At 46.1% G+C, this 14,427-nt stretch overlaps 1 protein-coding gene across 1 annotated transcript in view; it reads right to left on the bottom strand.

Annotated features, from left to right (window-relative positions):
• Positions 1 to 14,427, bottom strand: part of CSMD1 (CUB and Sushi multiple domains 1) — a 1,699,370-nt gene that overhangs the window by 423,422 nt on the left and 1,261,521 nt on the right. The window contains exon 11 of the mRNA XM_019652695.1: positions 6,455 to 6,558. Coding sequence (XP_019508240.1) covers positions 6,455 to 6,558 — 104 coding nt within the window. The remainder of the gene's footprint in view (positions 1 to 6,454; positions 6,559 to 14,427) is intronic.

Genomic DNA, 14,427 nt, shown 5'->3' on the forward strand with positions numbered 1-14,427 from the left:
AGGAAGGAAGGAAGGAAGGAAGGAAGGAAGGAAGGAAGGAAGGAAGGGAGGGAGGGAGGGACTACAGGCCAATACGTTTCATGAACGCAGGTACGCACGTCCTCCACAAACGCCCAGAACACTGAATCTAATCATGTGTAATAGGAATTAAAGTCCTCCACAAAGTGGAACTTTCTCCAGTTATGCAAGGTTGGTTCAACATTCAAAAATCAATCCATATAATCCACCATATGAACAAAGTAAAAAAAAGGAAAATGTTATATTAGTTGATGCACAAAAAGCATCTGATAACTGACAGGACACACACTGTGTTATGTTGGAAGAATACACACAGTAAATGCATCAGTTCTCTCCCCATTGGTCATCGGTTAAATGCAATTTTTGTCAAAGTCCCAGCAAGGTCTTTATACATATATGCAAGGTTATTCTCAAGGGACATGTAATGTCACAGGCTCAGAATAGCTAAAAACACTAAGTAGCTAAAAAAGGCAAAGTCCCCTTAGACTTGACCCCAATTCACAAGTTGTAAAGAGAAAAGTTCGTAAATTGGACCTCATCAAAATGAGAAACCCCTGCTCTGTAAAGACCCATATAAAGAGGGTAAGGAGAGCAGGAACAGGCTCAGAGAAAATGCCCACAAACTACATAATCTACCAGAACTATTACCTGGAAAACACACAGAACGTGCAAAAGTTCATGGTAAAAACTCAAACAATCCAACGAGACAATGAGGGCTAGATCAGAGAGGGAGGACAGGCCGCACAGAAGCTGTGAAGACATATTCAGCCTGTCAGCCCTCAGGGAGATGCAGCTGAGATGCCCTCCGTCCTGATTAGAGCAGAAACAGTCAGCTACGGGCCACTTGCTGGCGAGGACATGAGAAACCGGGCCACTGAGACCCTGCTGGTGGGGACGAAAAGCACGCAGACCCCGGAAGGCAGGCCCGCGTGTGGTCTCGCACAAAACACACAGGAATCACAGGCGATCCAGCAGCTACTCCCGGGAGTCTGCACAAGAGGAAAGGAAACTCCCGCCCACACTGAAACCTGCACACACACGGTCACCGCGGCTTTACTCCTCGTGGTCCCACGGGAAGCCAGCCAGGTGCCCGGCAGTGGGGGCACATCCAGACCCAGGAAGGAGCCGCAGCAGTGACAGGAGGGGCCCCTCGGAGCACGCCACATCTTGAGGGTTTCGCGGGGTGGGCGAAGGCCAGCACCAAAGATTACACAGCACACGATTCCCTATGTGACACAGCTACAAGGACGAGTTCACAGGTGGAATGCAGACAGGGGCTGTCAGAATCAGGCATGGGCTGGCGGGGCGGAGATCGCCGCCGCCATGAAAGGGCAGCCGGAGTGAAATGTGTACTGTTGAAGATCTTCCATGTCTTGGCCTTGGTGGTGATGAAATTACACAGAACTTCACACACACACACACACACACACACACACACACACAGGAATACAAGTAAAACTGGGGACATCTCAGTTAAGGTTGGTGAACTCTATTAAAGTACATCCCCTGCTTGTGATGTTTTATTACAGATTTGCAAAATGTTGCCATTGGGGCAGCTAGGTGGCCAAAGCGAGCGGGGGTCACTCTGGATTAAGACCTGGGGTTCAGATATCGTTAGGCCGCCTGCTGTTACAGGACCACGAGTTAGAGCTCTCCTTGTCTTCACCCAGCAAAGGAAAATGATCCCCCTGTCACAGACTGGCACGAGACAAGACAGGTTCCGTAGGCGCCAGTTCATCTCCTCTTTCCTTCTCCCTTTCAAGTACATTTCTATCACCTACATCCCAACCTCAAGAAACTACAAAAAGCAGAGCAATATAAACCCAAAGCGAGCAAGAGGGAGAGTATGATTAAGATCAGAAATCGCCAAAGTGCAAACAGAGAAACGAGGGGAAAAAAGCGATTTCTTCTAAAAATCAGTGTAATTGATCCATTTCTGAGACAATTATGAACACTGCAGAATTCTGCACGTTTCGTTACAACAGGGCAGAGACAGTAACTGCATTATAGAATATCTTCTCTTCACCCTCTCTTTTAAGCTTTTAGAACTATGTTTCATCCGTCATTTGATTTTACACTGAAAGGCGTGCCGCAGGGAGCAATGTTTGTTGAAAGGCAAATGCACGGCCCTTGTTGTTTTAAATGCACGTATCCCCCCGAAAAAGAATTAATGTCAAACACACACACTACAACTTTAAATGCTTTGGGGGACAGGTCATGGAAAAGAGATCTGCGGTGAGCAGCGTCTGAAGAAAGGCATGCATGTCTTGGTTCCTGGGAGAAAACAGCCCCAGTGAGTCAATACCGGTGATATAATTGGCAGAACAGCTCGGAAATGAGTCGGCTTGTCTGGACCCCAAGTTCGCTGGCAGTACCCGCACCCCACATCCGGCAGGGGCTGCAGGGGCTGCAGGAGTGCTGTGCTCCCCTTGGGACCTGTGCTTTTTCTCTGTAGGAAGGCTGCCTCCAAAGGCAACTCCTCAGGGCCCCCCAAGATCCCAGGACAGCTTGCTTTCCAGACACCCCAGAAACAGCTTGTAACCCAAATCTAAAATGCCAGTGCAGCGGTCAGCTCCTTTCTCTGACAGGGTTGTTGGGACAGAGAATGTAGGCGCTGTAGGGTCTCCAGGGAGGGGTGGTCCCCTGCTCACCATCCCCAGCGGGGTCATGCAGGTTGGGCAGCCCCCTCTCCTCCATGGGTGGACCACCCCCTAAAGCCCATTGTTACCTCCCCCTGAGTCCTACAATGTCTGACTGTCAATAAATGTGTCTTCAAAGAAGCAAGCAAGAAAGCTCTCAGATAAAGGGGCAGAGAAAGGCCAGCTCGTGGCGGATGACGCTTCAGTGGGGAACAGGGCCCGGCATTGGGTCGGGCCTGGGCCATCGGACGTACTTCATCTGGAGAGCACCTCAGCAGCTCCCCTTACATAGGTTTTCCTAACCTAAACTGCTCCAAGAGCTAGAAATGCACAGTGATGGAGTCCCCTGATAATAGAGATCTATAAACACACACGGTAGTTATTATATCAGTGTCAGCTTTCTTAGGGTCTTTCCACAGGACGATGCCCTTCAGCTCAGGGCATCAGCGGGGGGGGGGGGGGGGGGGGGGGGGGGGGGGTGGTGACAGTCTGACCAGGGCTGCGGCAGCTTCTAGAAGAAGCAGTTTCAAGAATACCGATCGGCCAACCCTAAGAAAGAGCCCCTTAGGGGCCGGCCCACAGACGCGGTCAGGCAGAGGCAACACCGCTTTGCTCTGACTCCCTTCCCTGATGCTGACGGCTCATCCCCGTCCAGAGACAGACCCCTGCAACCTGTGACCTGCGCCCGCAACCCCGGGACCACCTGAAGTGGGGTTCTCTCTTCCTGTCACCAGCTGCTCATAACGGCCAAGGCCGTGGGAGCCACTGAGAGCCACCTCTCTGGATATTCTCCTGGATATGGGGACTTGTCCACGTATGTCCCTGCAGAGGCCTCAGCAGGGCTCTGTTAGGTAAGGGCTTAATCTTGTCTTAAGTCTGTCATTCTGTAAAAATAACCTGAGCAAATTCACCACCTCTTCGGGTGATCAGGCTACTAAGAGAGTCCCCTAACATTATTCTCTTTTTTGCCAAGAAAGTTAAGAAAATAAAGCCATTGACAGAAACTAGAATTTTTAAGACCAGATTTAGGATGAGTGAGTTAGGCTAAGTCACGGTGCAGAATTCTTCTGAAATCAAGACCGAAATAGAATTCCGTACACCCCCGGCCCAACAAAGCCACCCACAAAATGTCGAGTCTGAGGTAGGAATACCAGCCTTCCATGAAAAAGATTCTTAACATATCTTATTGGGTTGTCGGAAAAGTCATGACATATTTTTTTCTATGTTTTTTGTTGCAAAAACGCGCCATGAGTTTTCCGACAACCCAATATTTGCTGTATGTACTATCATGAGATTGAGTGGTTCTATATGATGCCTGGTGCATAACTGCCCCGGCACATCTGTCATTTCTCTAATTAATTTCGAACTTCATGCTGAGAACACTGTCTGACATATAAGTACACACACAGGTGCAGTGCTGTATTCTCTAAAATTACCTGTTTATTTGAAGACGCTAGCTGTGACTGCTCTTTCTTTACCTATAATTTTGTGTATAAGGACTATATCGGTGGTTTTTCTTCTACTGCAGCTGATTAAATGCCCAACTGATCTTCATTGCATTATGTTCCCCAAAGGGTGCCTCAGTTTGATTCAGTTGGCTATTTCGTTTCTCATTTAGAGATTTGAGCTATGGAGAGGAGGCTCTCATAACACTTATGTCAACGTAATGCATAGCTGGCTCTCGCTCTCCGAACAACACGCAGTGGCAGGGACCGGCGGTGAGTGGCTTCCAGCCTCAATGGCGGCCTCGGGGGTTTCACGTGGCCTTACGTGGCTACATTTATATTTTATATTTCGCGTTTATTAGAAAGCTTCTCCCATTTGTTTTAGTGGCACCCTTTCTTAAATTAGACATTATGATGATGATGATACGGTTTTCCGTGTCGGCCACATTTCTCAGCTCCCCAGGATTTTCACATGCGTTATTTCAGTTTGCTCCCCACCACAGGCAAGGGAAGTTTATTATACACATTTTATAGCCGTGGGAGTAGAGGTACAGAGAGGTAAGCTGACGTCCCTCAGGGTCACAGAGGCAGTTAATGGCAGCGCTGGAGCTAGAGGCTGCATCTTTCTGGCCCCAGGGCCGCCACATACATAAATGCCACTTTTAGTTGGTGACTCAGCACAGGCAGCAACTACGGTGAGGGGGTGGGGAAAGACCCTTGCGCACCGGGCAGGAAGAGTAAGCTGATGCCACTTTTAGGGGTACCTGGAAAAGCACAGCTGTGTAAGTGAGGGCAGCCCTGAGCCCTGAGCCTCCTCTGCTGGAAGTTTCCCTGAGGGCATGAAAACGTGATGACAATGTTCCCGTTGAAGGTCGAGGGCTGCACAGCTGCTTATGAACACACACGCGTGGCGCGTGGGGAGGGACCACAGTGATGGGGGCGGGGGCAGAACTTTGGGGCTTAAATGCACCCTGGGTTTGTGAACGGGGTGAATCTGAGCCTCAGCTCCACCGTGAGTGTGGTGAGGATAGTGTTAACCCCTAACTGGGGATTAAAGTGAGGGTCAGGGAGATAACACGCGCTGGGCATTTTCAGTGCGTGGTAACTAAGAAATAATCGATAAATGTTCGCTACGATATTACCAGTGCTGTTATTATAACGATTATCCTAAGTCACGGGCCAGAAACACGATGTCAATCATTGCTAGTAGTGACAGACCAATAAAGAGATCAGGCAGAGACATGTGGTGATGGGGCAAGGTGCCCATGATATAATAAACAAAAGGAGTACGTGCCCCATGTGGTCAGCGGGAGGGCCCCTTCATTTTCAAAGGCGCTGGCAGCATCTTCCGCTGTGGCCCTTTTCAAAATATGAATGATCTCAAAAGTAACTACTGAACAAAAGAATGCAGGCGTACAATAGCGAGGACTCTATTTTCTAGCAGAACCAGGGGTTGGAGTAGTCAGCAGCAAGCTTTCTCCCAAACAACCAGAGAACCAGAGCAATGCTGCGGAGGCCAAGAACAGCAGGGGGGCGGTCTGCAGAGACTTCCGCCGGCCAGAGCCGTGTGGGGCTCCGTCGTTTCAGGAGCCACCACGTGATGCTATCTGTGCAACATGCAAAGGAGGTGACGAGTCACACAGGCACCTCTCTCTCTGCTGAAAATACCAACCAGCAAAGATACCCCTGGATCTTATTTTTAATTTTGATGGAACAGGTCTCATAAAAAGTGGCCGACCTGTCCTCCAGGCCCTGCATCTGGAGGTAGCTGGTGCCCAGGGTAAGGCAGCAGCAGGCAGACTGCGGCTCCAGCGGCAAGCATCACGCGGGATGCATGTCACCCGGCACGAAGGCTGGCCTGCGCTCACCAGGACTCTGGATACTGAGCTGCACAGCTATGCGGCGACTGACGACACCACTTTCCCCACAACCCCTGCTGCTTTTCCAGTGTAGTGTGACAGAAGGCAGCGGCTTTGGAGTCACGGCGCCATTCTAGAAAAAGGTGTGTGCTGCTGGAAACACTGGTACTATACTGCCCCAGGGGAGCACAGGAGAGGGGCTGAGAGGCGGGACTTGCGATGAGAAACTCATCGTTTCCACTTTCTCCTCTTCTGCAAGTTCTAATTTCTTGCCATAATTCTTAGCAACTTGGGCAAAAACATTCATAGAGATACAACACTGCCCTCAATCAGTCCTCGTGTGACGTCACACGGGAAACCACTAGATCACGGTATGTGGCATTTATTAAACTTCTGAGTGAGCATTGGGCGTCTGCCACAGGATCTCAAGGGGCACCCTGTTTGCACACATAACTGCATGAGGGGAGGAAGAGAAGCGAACGTGCACACTTACACATACAAGACTGTCCTGGTGTCACCCACTCTCCCAGCATCGCCCACCGTCAGGGTGTCATAGCCTCGCTCCAGCTCAAACTCCTCAAAGGCGAGCTTGATGACCTAGATTGAGGGCAAAGAGAGTGAGTTAGCACAACAGCAACATCCCGTGACTTCAAACGCTGCAAGTATCCAGGTGCAGCTTTAACTTCGCTCTGTAATTCCACGGTATTCCAAATGACTATAAGCTGCTGGTCCACAGTACACATGTGAGAGCCCTCAATTATAAACTGACGGGATTTAAAATTGCTATTACTCCGAAGAGATTTATTATGAGCTCTAAAAGTGAAATTAGCCCATATTACGCTTTAAGTCAAATATCTATGAAATATTTAGCATCTGCAGGATTCGGAATGACGGAAAGATAAGTCAATATAAGCAAAAGAAACATGGATTGTAGTTAATTAGATTCTGAGGAAACCCAGAACACAGGAAATAAATACTTTGAGTAATGTATGCAGATTTCACATAATTAGTTATATTAACATGTGAAAAAGACCTGCTGAGACTGGAAAGCTGTCTTCTAGATTTAATTTTGCAAAGCCTGGGCGTGTTTGGTTTTTACCAAGAGCACTGTCCTCATGGTCAGCACCTGGACATCTGGACAAGGCCAGTTTGTGTCCCACACACCAACAGCACAATTCCATGAGCTTCTCCCTGTAAAGCACAGGAGGCTTTTCACCTAAAGAACAAATGCTGCCTTTCATGACTACTATTGTGGTGAAGGGGAAAGTGAGCTGGAGATGTAAAGAACCCTGGTGACAGGGAGAGATGATGGATAGATAGATGGATGGATGGATGAATGGATAGATAGATAGATGGATAGATGGATGGATGGATAGATGATAGATAGATAGATAGATAGATAGACTAATAGACAGATGGATAGATGATAGATAATAGTAGATAGATAGATGATTGATAGGATAGATTCATGAAACTGATTGAGATGATAGATACAGATAGAAATACAGATTAGATAAATAACAGAGAGAGAGAGAGGGAGAGAAAGAGAGAGAGAGAGAGAGAGAGAGAGAGAGAGAGAGAGAGAGAGGAAACACAGAAAGTACAAAACCCACAATCCACAATATTGGAGATATATTTTAATGGGATCCTGTTCAGAATAAATCAGAAACCCTAGAACTTTGTACAAAAGTATCAAAAGCCTGTCTGTCAAACTGGAAGGAAAGACATGAGTGGCAGAAGGGGGAAGGCGGGCTCTGACTCACACCCAATTGGAAGTGAGCGGTTCAGAGCAGGCTCTAAGCAGGTGCCCTTCCTGCATTGCTAACACAGAATACATGACTTTTGCTACTTGAAATTCCTACTAAAATAAGTGATATGACATTATAATTTATTTTTAAAATCTACTCTTTCAAATTGCTGTGTTCGTATGAATACATTATTTAAGCCATCTGATTTGAAACCGGTGTAGAGATTGACAGCTGATGCAAACCACTCTAAGTACTGCACACGATACCTGGTACCTGAGCATGGTTTTCTTTCCATTGTTTCTTTCTCATGGGTTGGTTTCTAAGTGACCAGGTCAAGTAGGGAGAGAATAAAACAACTAAAGAATTATCACGAAGCCCTGGAGGTTCCCGTGACCTTTGTGACAAGTGTACTCAGTCGTGACATGTGTGCAGCCTACAGGAAGCAAAGCTAACCCAGTGAGGCCAGAAGGCGCTGGCTGGCAGGCTTGTCCCGAGGCTCGGGCGGGGGTCTCCCCACATAATGCACTTTCATTAGGGGTGTAAAAGGGCCACCTGTAACTCCTACAAGCCAAGGCAAAGGAAATCGTCAGGGGCTGCTGTAAAGGACTGTGTGCACGCCATGTCACTCACGCTCCATCAGAAGGGAAAATGTAGACCCGGTCTCGTGGAAACAGCCTCTACTGTGTCCGAAACATGCCACTATACAACTGGACGACAGAAATACACATGTGTAATGAAACAGGCCATCATTTCTCAATCAGTTCAAGTCAGAGATGCCACTGAAAAGTGGTGTTGACAGGGGAACATGTTTTTAATAAAACATTGTATGCATTTAAGGTGTGCTGCTCTGCGGTTTGATGTACATAGTGAAACGATCACTACAGCCGAGCTAACTGACGTGTCCTCACAGTTACCGTATTTCTGTGTGTGGTCAGGGCGCCTGAAATCTCCTCTTAGCAGATTTCCAGAGATCGATCCAATATCGACTGGTCACCATGCTGCGTCTGCTCATCCTCCATAACTGTGACACTGTCCCTTTGACCACCGTCTCCCGTGTCCCTCGCCGCAGTCCCCGCTAGCCATCATTCTGCTCTCTGCTTCTGTACATGAATATTTGGCTTTTTTAGATTCCACACCTAAGTGAGATCATGCAGTTTTGTTTTTTTCTGTTCCGGGCTTATTTCACTCAGCATAATGTCCACCAGGTGTATCTCTGCTGTTGCTAATGGCAAGGTTTCCTTTTTTATGGCTGAATAATATTCCATTGTAAAAAGATGTCACATTCTCTTTATCCATCCATCTGTCTGTTGATGGACACTGAGGTTGTTTCCATAACTTGGCTACTGTGGGTAATGCTGCAGCATGTTTTAAACTGTGCATGATTCAGTGACATTTAGCCAAAGTGGTTCCTCTAAATCACGCGTGTTGTCTCTGCCTGGAATTGGCCCTGCAGCCGTTCTGACAGACGTCCATCCCTCCCTCTGCACGTCTGTGCCTCCCTGGCCCATTCTGCCAAAGATGTCAGTGTCTTTGTCACCATCCTGCCTATCCCCTTCATAATATGGGGTTTTTGAAAGCTGTTGCTTGTACCTGCTGCCTCACACCCTCCGCTGTCAGCCCCATAGGGCAGACACCATGCCCGCTCCACCCACTGACAGAGACAATCAGGCCATCACCTAGGGTTTACTGAACGCCTCCTCTGTGCAGGCCACAGGGCTGGGGTGAAGCCGGAGGGAAAATGGACAAAGTTCCGGCCTTCAGAAGAGCTTAGAGTCTACAAGAGGGTATGTGGATAAACACGAGGTAATTATAGAATTTTTAACTCTTACAGATAAAGATTCCTTATTGACGATAGATAAAAAACGAAGATAACCGAAAAGGACAAAGTTCTTGGCTTCAAACACTGAAAACTCGCAAGGGGTATTGATAGATGCAAAATACTTATAGAATGTAACAGTTACTGATAAATATTTCTCAATGACAGCACATAACATTGTTTACTGTTTAGGTACAAATGGTTCGCACACTGTTTACCTACCTAATCGGTCTTCAGTTTTCTGTAAGGGAGCCGGGAGGGAATTAAATGGAGGACAAAACATTAAGTGAACTTGTTTAGCTTCTGTCACTACGGATAGTGCATCTATGACCCTGATAAGACATCTCCTTGCATACGCGCGCGCACACACACACACACAGGTTGTATGAACGCCATCCCTAGGAAATGAACACAGGAAGCAGAGTTTTCCCTGTCCCCCAGCGCTCGCATCCCTGCAGCGCCATCTAGCAGCCAGGGCCAGCACGCACTTCCTGACACTGCACATGAGGAAAGGGCTAGAAAAGGCCGCCAGAATCGCAGCTAACGCGCCCCAGCCAGGCGCTGGAGATGCCCATGATTTTGCAGGAGAGAAAACTGTTGCTCATTTGATGCACATACAAATACAAGTCTTTCCCTGTGGTGGGATGAAAGCAATCCCGGCGCTGTCCAGGAAAGGCCGACGTGGTGGGGGAGCAGGGACATCCGCGGGCTGTCACTCGGGCGCGGACCTCAGGCAGTTCAACTGCGTTTGCTCCAGTTTCCTCAGCAAAGAATACGGTGAGGGCCCAGTGGAAGGTGACCGACGGGGACATGGACTCTAACAGGACTTAATTGTTACTAGCCTGACACTCCTCTCTCAGAAGAAGAACATGGGAGCAGAGGTGACAGGGGCTTCCCCCGCAATTCTTAGTGAAAGGTTTAGAACTCCAGCTGGGGGCTCCTGGCTCGTGAGTTAGTGCTTCTTAGATTTTTCTTTCCACCTTCACATAGAATGAAGAAAACGAAGAAAAGTCGAGGTTATGAAATTCAGTTCCATTTCTTTTTCATTCTCCTTCAAAATACTCAGTTTTAAAGTATTTTTTTGACATGTTTAGCCCACTGTAAGGTTTTGTTGTTGTTGTTGTTTTCCTGATCCCCAAATTCAATCTAACCTATTGGTATAATAAAGATGTAGCGGTCACGTCCTACATACAGAGTGCTGTCAAGTCTCTGGTAATTAAACTGCTGCAGAGTCGCTGCTGTGCAGTGAGCTTGTCCAGTGGAGGCAGCGCTGCCCGTGGCAGGCGGGTATGGGGACAGGTCACCCTCAGGTGTGAGAGAGTCGGTGGGGAGGCTCTGAGACCGGCGGTCACAGAACATTTCCGGGGATGACGCCTGTACTAAAGGTGGGGTTCTCACCCCAGGTGCTGGGAGCACCCAAAACATGCCCTAGAAGTATCTTGGAGTCTGTTTCCTATCGCCAGCCTCCTGGAAAACCACAGCACAATCCAATGTCCAATCTAGTTTCACTCCCCAGTTTGTGCAAAATGGGTTTGTTCATTTTACAATAATTTTTAGTAGATATTAAACTTTTCTCTCTTCAGTGCCTTGCCAAAATATTGGCAACAAGGCAAACAAACAAAATAAGTAACTGTGCTTGAATTAAGTGTAGTCCAAATTAGTACAATTTATTCTCAGGATTTTTTTGTTTAAGAACAGAAGGTGCTAGTTTTTCAGACAGAAAAGTTAAGGAAAAGAAGCATACAATAAACTTTAAATGGGGGCAATAACTTGGAAAATTGGATGGGTTTTCTTTTTTTTTAGGTATGCAAAAGAGAAAAGAGAATTTAGCTTTCTAATCTTGATTAAGTAAAAATTGCAAGAGCGTTGGTAGTTACAAGTTACACTGTCAGAAGAATTGTTTCAAAAATTGTTTTGATATACTCTTAATTTTCAAATAGAGAAAACAGAAATACACAGATAGAACAGCCACTGATGTAACACTGAATTTTTAAGTACTAATTTAAAACAAATATAAAAACATTGTTCTGAAAAACAAAAAGGAAGTACACTACATAATCATAATATATCAGGGAGAGAAAAAACAAAAAACAAAAAACGCCAGTCAAGATGGGCCCATTCAAGCAAGGGGCCCATCTCACCTGATTCAGTTAAGCCAAAGGAATTTAACACATCGATCCACCCCATGCCCTACGCACTGGAAAGTAGCACAAAATCGGAGCAAGTGCCATTGTCCTGAACGCAGAGGGACCCTAGGCTTCGCGGCCATCTGGTGAGGCCTCGGGGACAATGCTTACCTCCCCCGCAGCCCCTGCCCTGTGAAACCAGTGACATTCGGTTCCCCTCAGGGTTTCCAGGATTAAATGGACTCTGAGATTATCATGCTAAGTGAAATAAGTCAGACAGAAAAAGTCAAGAACCACATGACTTCACTGATACGTGGGATATAAAACTGAAAGCAAAAAAGGAACAAGATAAACAAACGAAGAAACAAAAACTCATAGACACAGTCAACAATTTAGTGGTTACCAGAGGGTAAGGGGGGAGGGGGTGGCAGATGAGGGTAAAGGGGGTCAAATATATGGTGATGGAAGGAGAACTGGCTCCGGGTGGTGAGCACACAATGTGATGTATAGATGATGGATTACAGAATTGTACACCTGAAACCTATGTAACCTTACTAAACATCGTCACCCCAATACATTGTAATTAAAAAATATGGCACCCCCACGTGGCGAGGCACGTGTCCTGTGGGTGTCCGGCAGGTGCTCCCTCAGCAGTGGCGGTGTCACCGTCACCCTGCCTAGCTGACCGCGTTGTGCTGCCAGGCGGGCCACATGCTGCCACTGGTTTAACGGATTCTGTTGTTTCAAACCTCGGAAGTCTGCACAACCGAGGAGAGCTTTGTCTCTCTCTTCTGACACAGCAATTCCTAGCTGTAACTTTACCCAGAAATGAATCCTTTCTCCTCTGTGTTCCAGATAAAGTGCTCCATCGGCACACCGCCTTCTTCATTTCAGGAGCACTGTGCTTCTCTGGAGAAGTGTTGCCTTGGGCGCTGATGCTCAGTTATGCAGTCAAAGTACAGCTGGTGTACAATCTTATGATAACAGTGGCTATAGTGGTGTCAGGTGTACAACACCGCGATTCTCCATTTTTATACCTTACAATATGATCACCCCAATAATTCTAGTCATCGCGTCACGCGTAAGCTTGTCGTGATATTTTTTACTGTGTTCCCTTCCCCCTTCCCTCTGTCCGTCCATCCCGTCCCTTCTGGTGGCTGTTCCTTTGATCTCTGTTTCCCTGCGTCTGTTTTTGTTTTGTTTTGTTTCTAAATTCCACCTATACGTGAGATCGTATGTTATTTGTCTTTCTCTCTCTGACTTATTTCGCTTAGCATAATACTCTCCAGGTCCATCCATGTCGTCACAGGTGGCAAGATTTCATTGTTTTTCGCTGCTGCACAATATCCCATCGTGTGTATGTACCACTTCTTCTTTATCCGGTCATCTACCAGGGGACACCTAAGTTGCTTCCACATCTTGGCCATGTAGATAATGCTGCAGTGGACATAGGGGTACATACTCTGGTATCTTTTCGAATTAGTGAGGATTCTTAAGGAGTAAAGGGAAAGCCACAGAATCAGGAAAAAAGCAATTTGGGAGTAAAGACGGCAGAGACTAAAATTACAAATGAAATCCTTCAGGCAAAATCCATCAAATGCCACTAAAATTGTCTGAGATTTAGAATACTTACAGTACAGTCACAAAGATTAACCAACTCACCAGGGAAAGTAAGCAGACACAAAGCAATAATGGAGGAACATACAGGATGTTTTACTGTATAAAATATGAGAATAAACTGCTGAGGTTTCCAAAAGAATTTCATTAATCCTGGAATAAAGCAGTCAAAGAATCACCAGCATTATCTAGGAAATGACTGAAATAGTCTCATATGGATGACACAGGATAGCAATTTATTAAAAAAGGAAGACTGGGAATTTAAGAACCACGATGCTATAACCACAACAGAACAGATCGGAGCATTAATAGATGTGGCAAAATGCAGAATTTGTATTTACAGAACACTGAGATTTACCAACTGAAGATAAGTGAAGTAACTTAGCTGGAACTTTGAAGGACTAAAAGATGAAGTAATTGCAAGAGAAAATTACAGATCTATAGATAAAAGCAGAAGACACTGAAGTTTGTCAAGATATAACTGGAACAAAGGGTTCAGAATCAATAATTAGAAAAATAATGGAAGGCACTTCTTTGCAGCTGGTTAGTGCTGGAACGGAGCTTAACAATGGTTCATTATGACCTCACTTAGAATAAAGCAACATGAAAAAGTAAGAATACATCTTCTCATAGAATGTTTAACTCTAAGAAACCCACCCCATAAAAATCCATACACAAACCCAGAAGAATAACTATTATATTTGAAGAAATGCAAATCCAAGTAAGTTTTCTTTCTGATCTAATAAAATCCTAGAGATAATGAATCAATAAGCTTATGAGTCCCAGATAAAAGGAAAAGGGGTGTGCTTTTCATCATGTTTACTCAGCGAGAGGCTATTTTGTGAGGAGGGAGAGAAAATCTTTTGCAGATTTTTTAAAGTCTCAGGTATTTTATTAACACATTCCTTATTTTCACCTTGGCTGAATAAAACTTCAAACAACAGGATTAATTTTATAGAATTACCTAAAGGATATTTTGTTTAAATATGAAAATAATGATCTAAGGAAGTTACATAAAGGAAAGGCTTGAGTTGATAAAAATAAAAATATGTATATTTCTACATGTGAAATAACAGAGTTAAATGAATGAAGACTGAGGTGACCCGCTTACTGCTGGGATTGGGCCCTGGAGCCCAGATGTGGCCTCCAAGCCACAAGG

This window comes from Hipposideros armiger, unplaced genomic scaffold, assembly GCF_001890085.2.
Source record: "Hipposideros armiger isolate ML-2016 unplaced genomic scaffold, ASM189008v1 scaffold_185, whole genome shotgun sequence".
Lineage (NCBI taxonomy): Eukaryota > Metazoa > Chordata > Mammalia > Chiroptera > Hipposideridae > Hipposideros > Hipposideros armiger.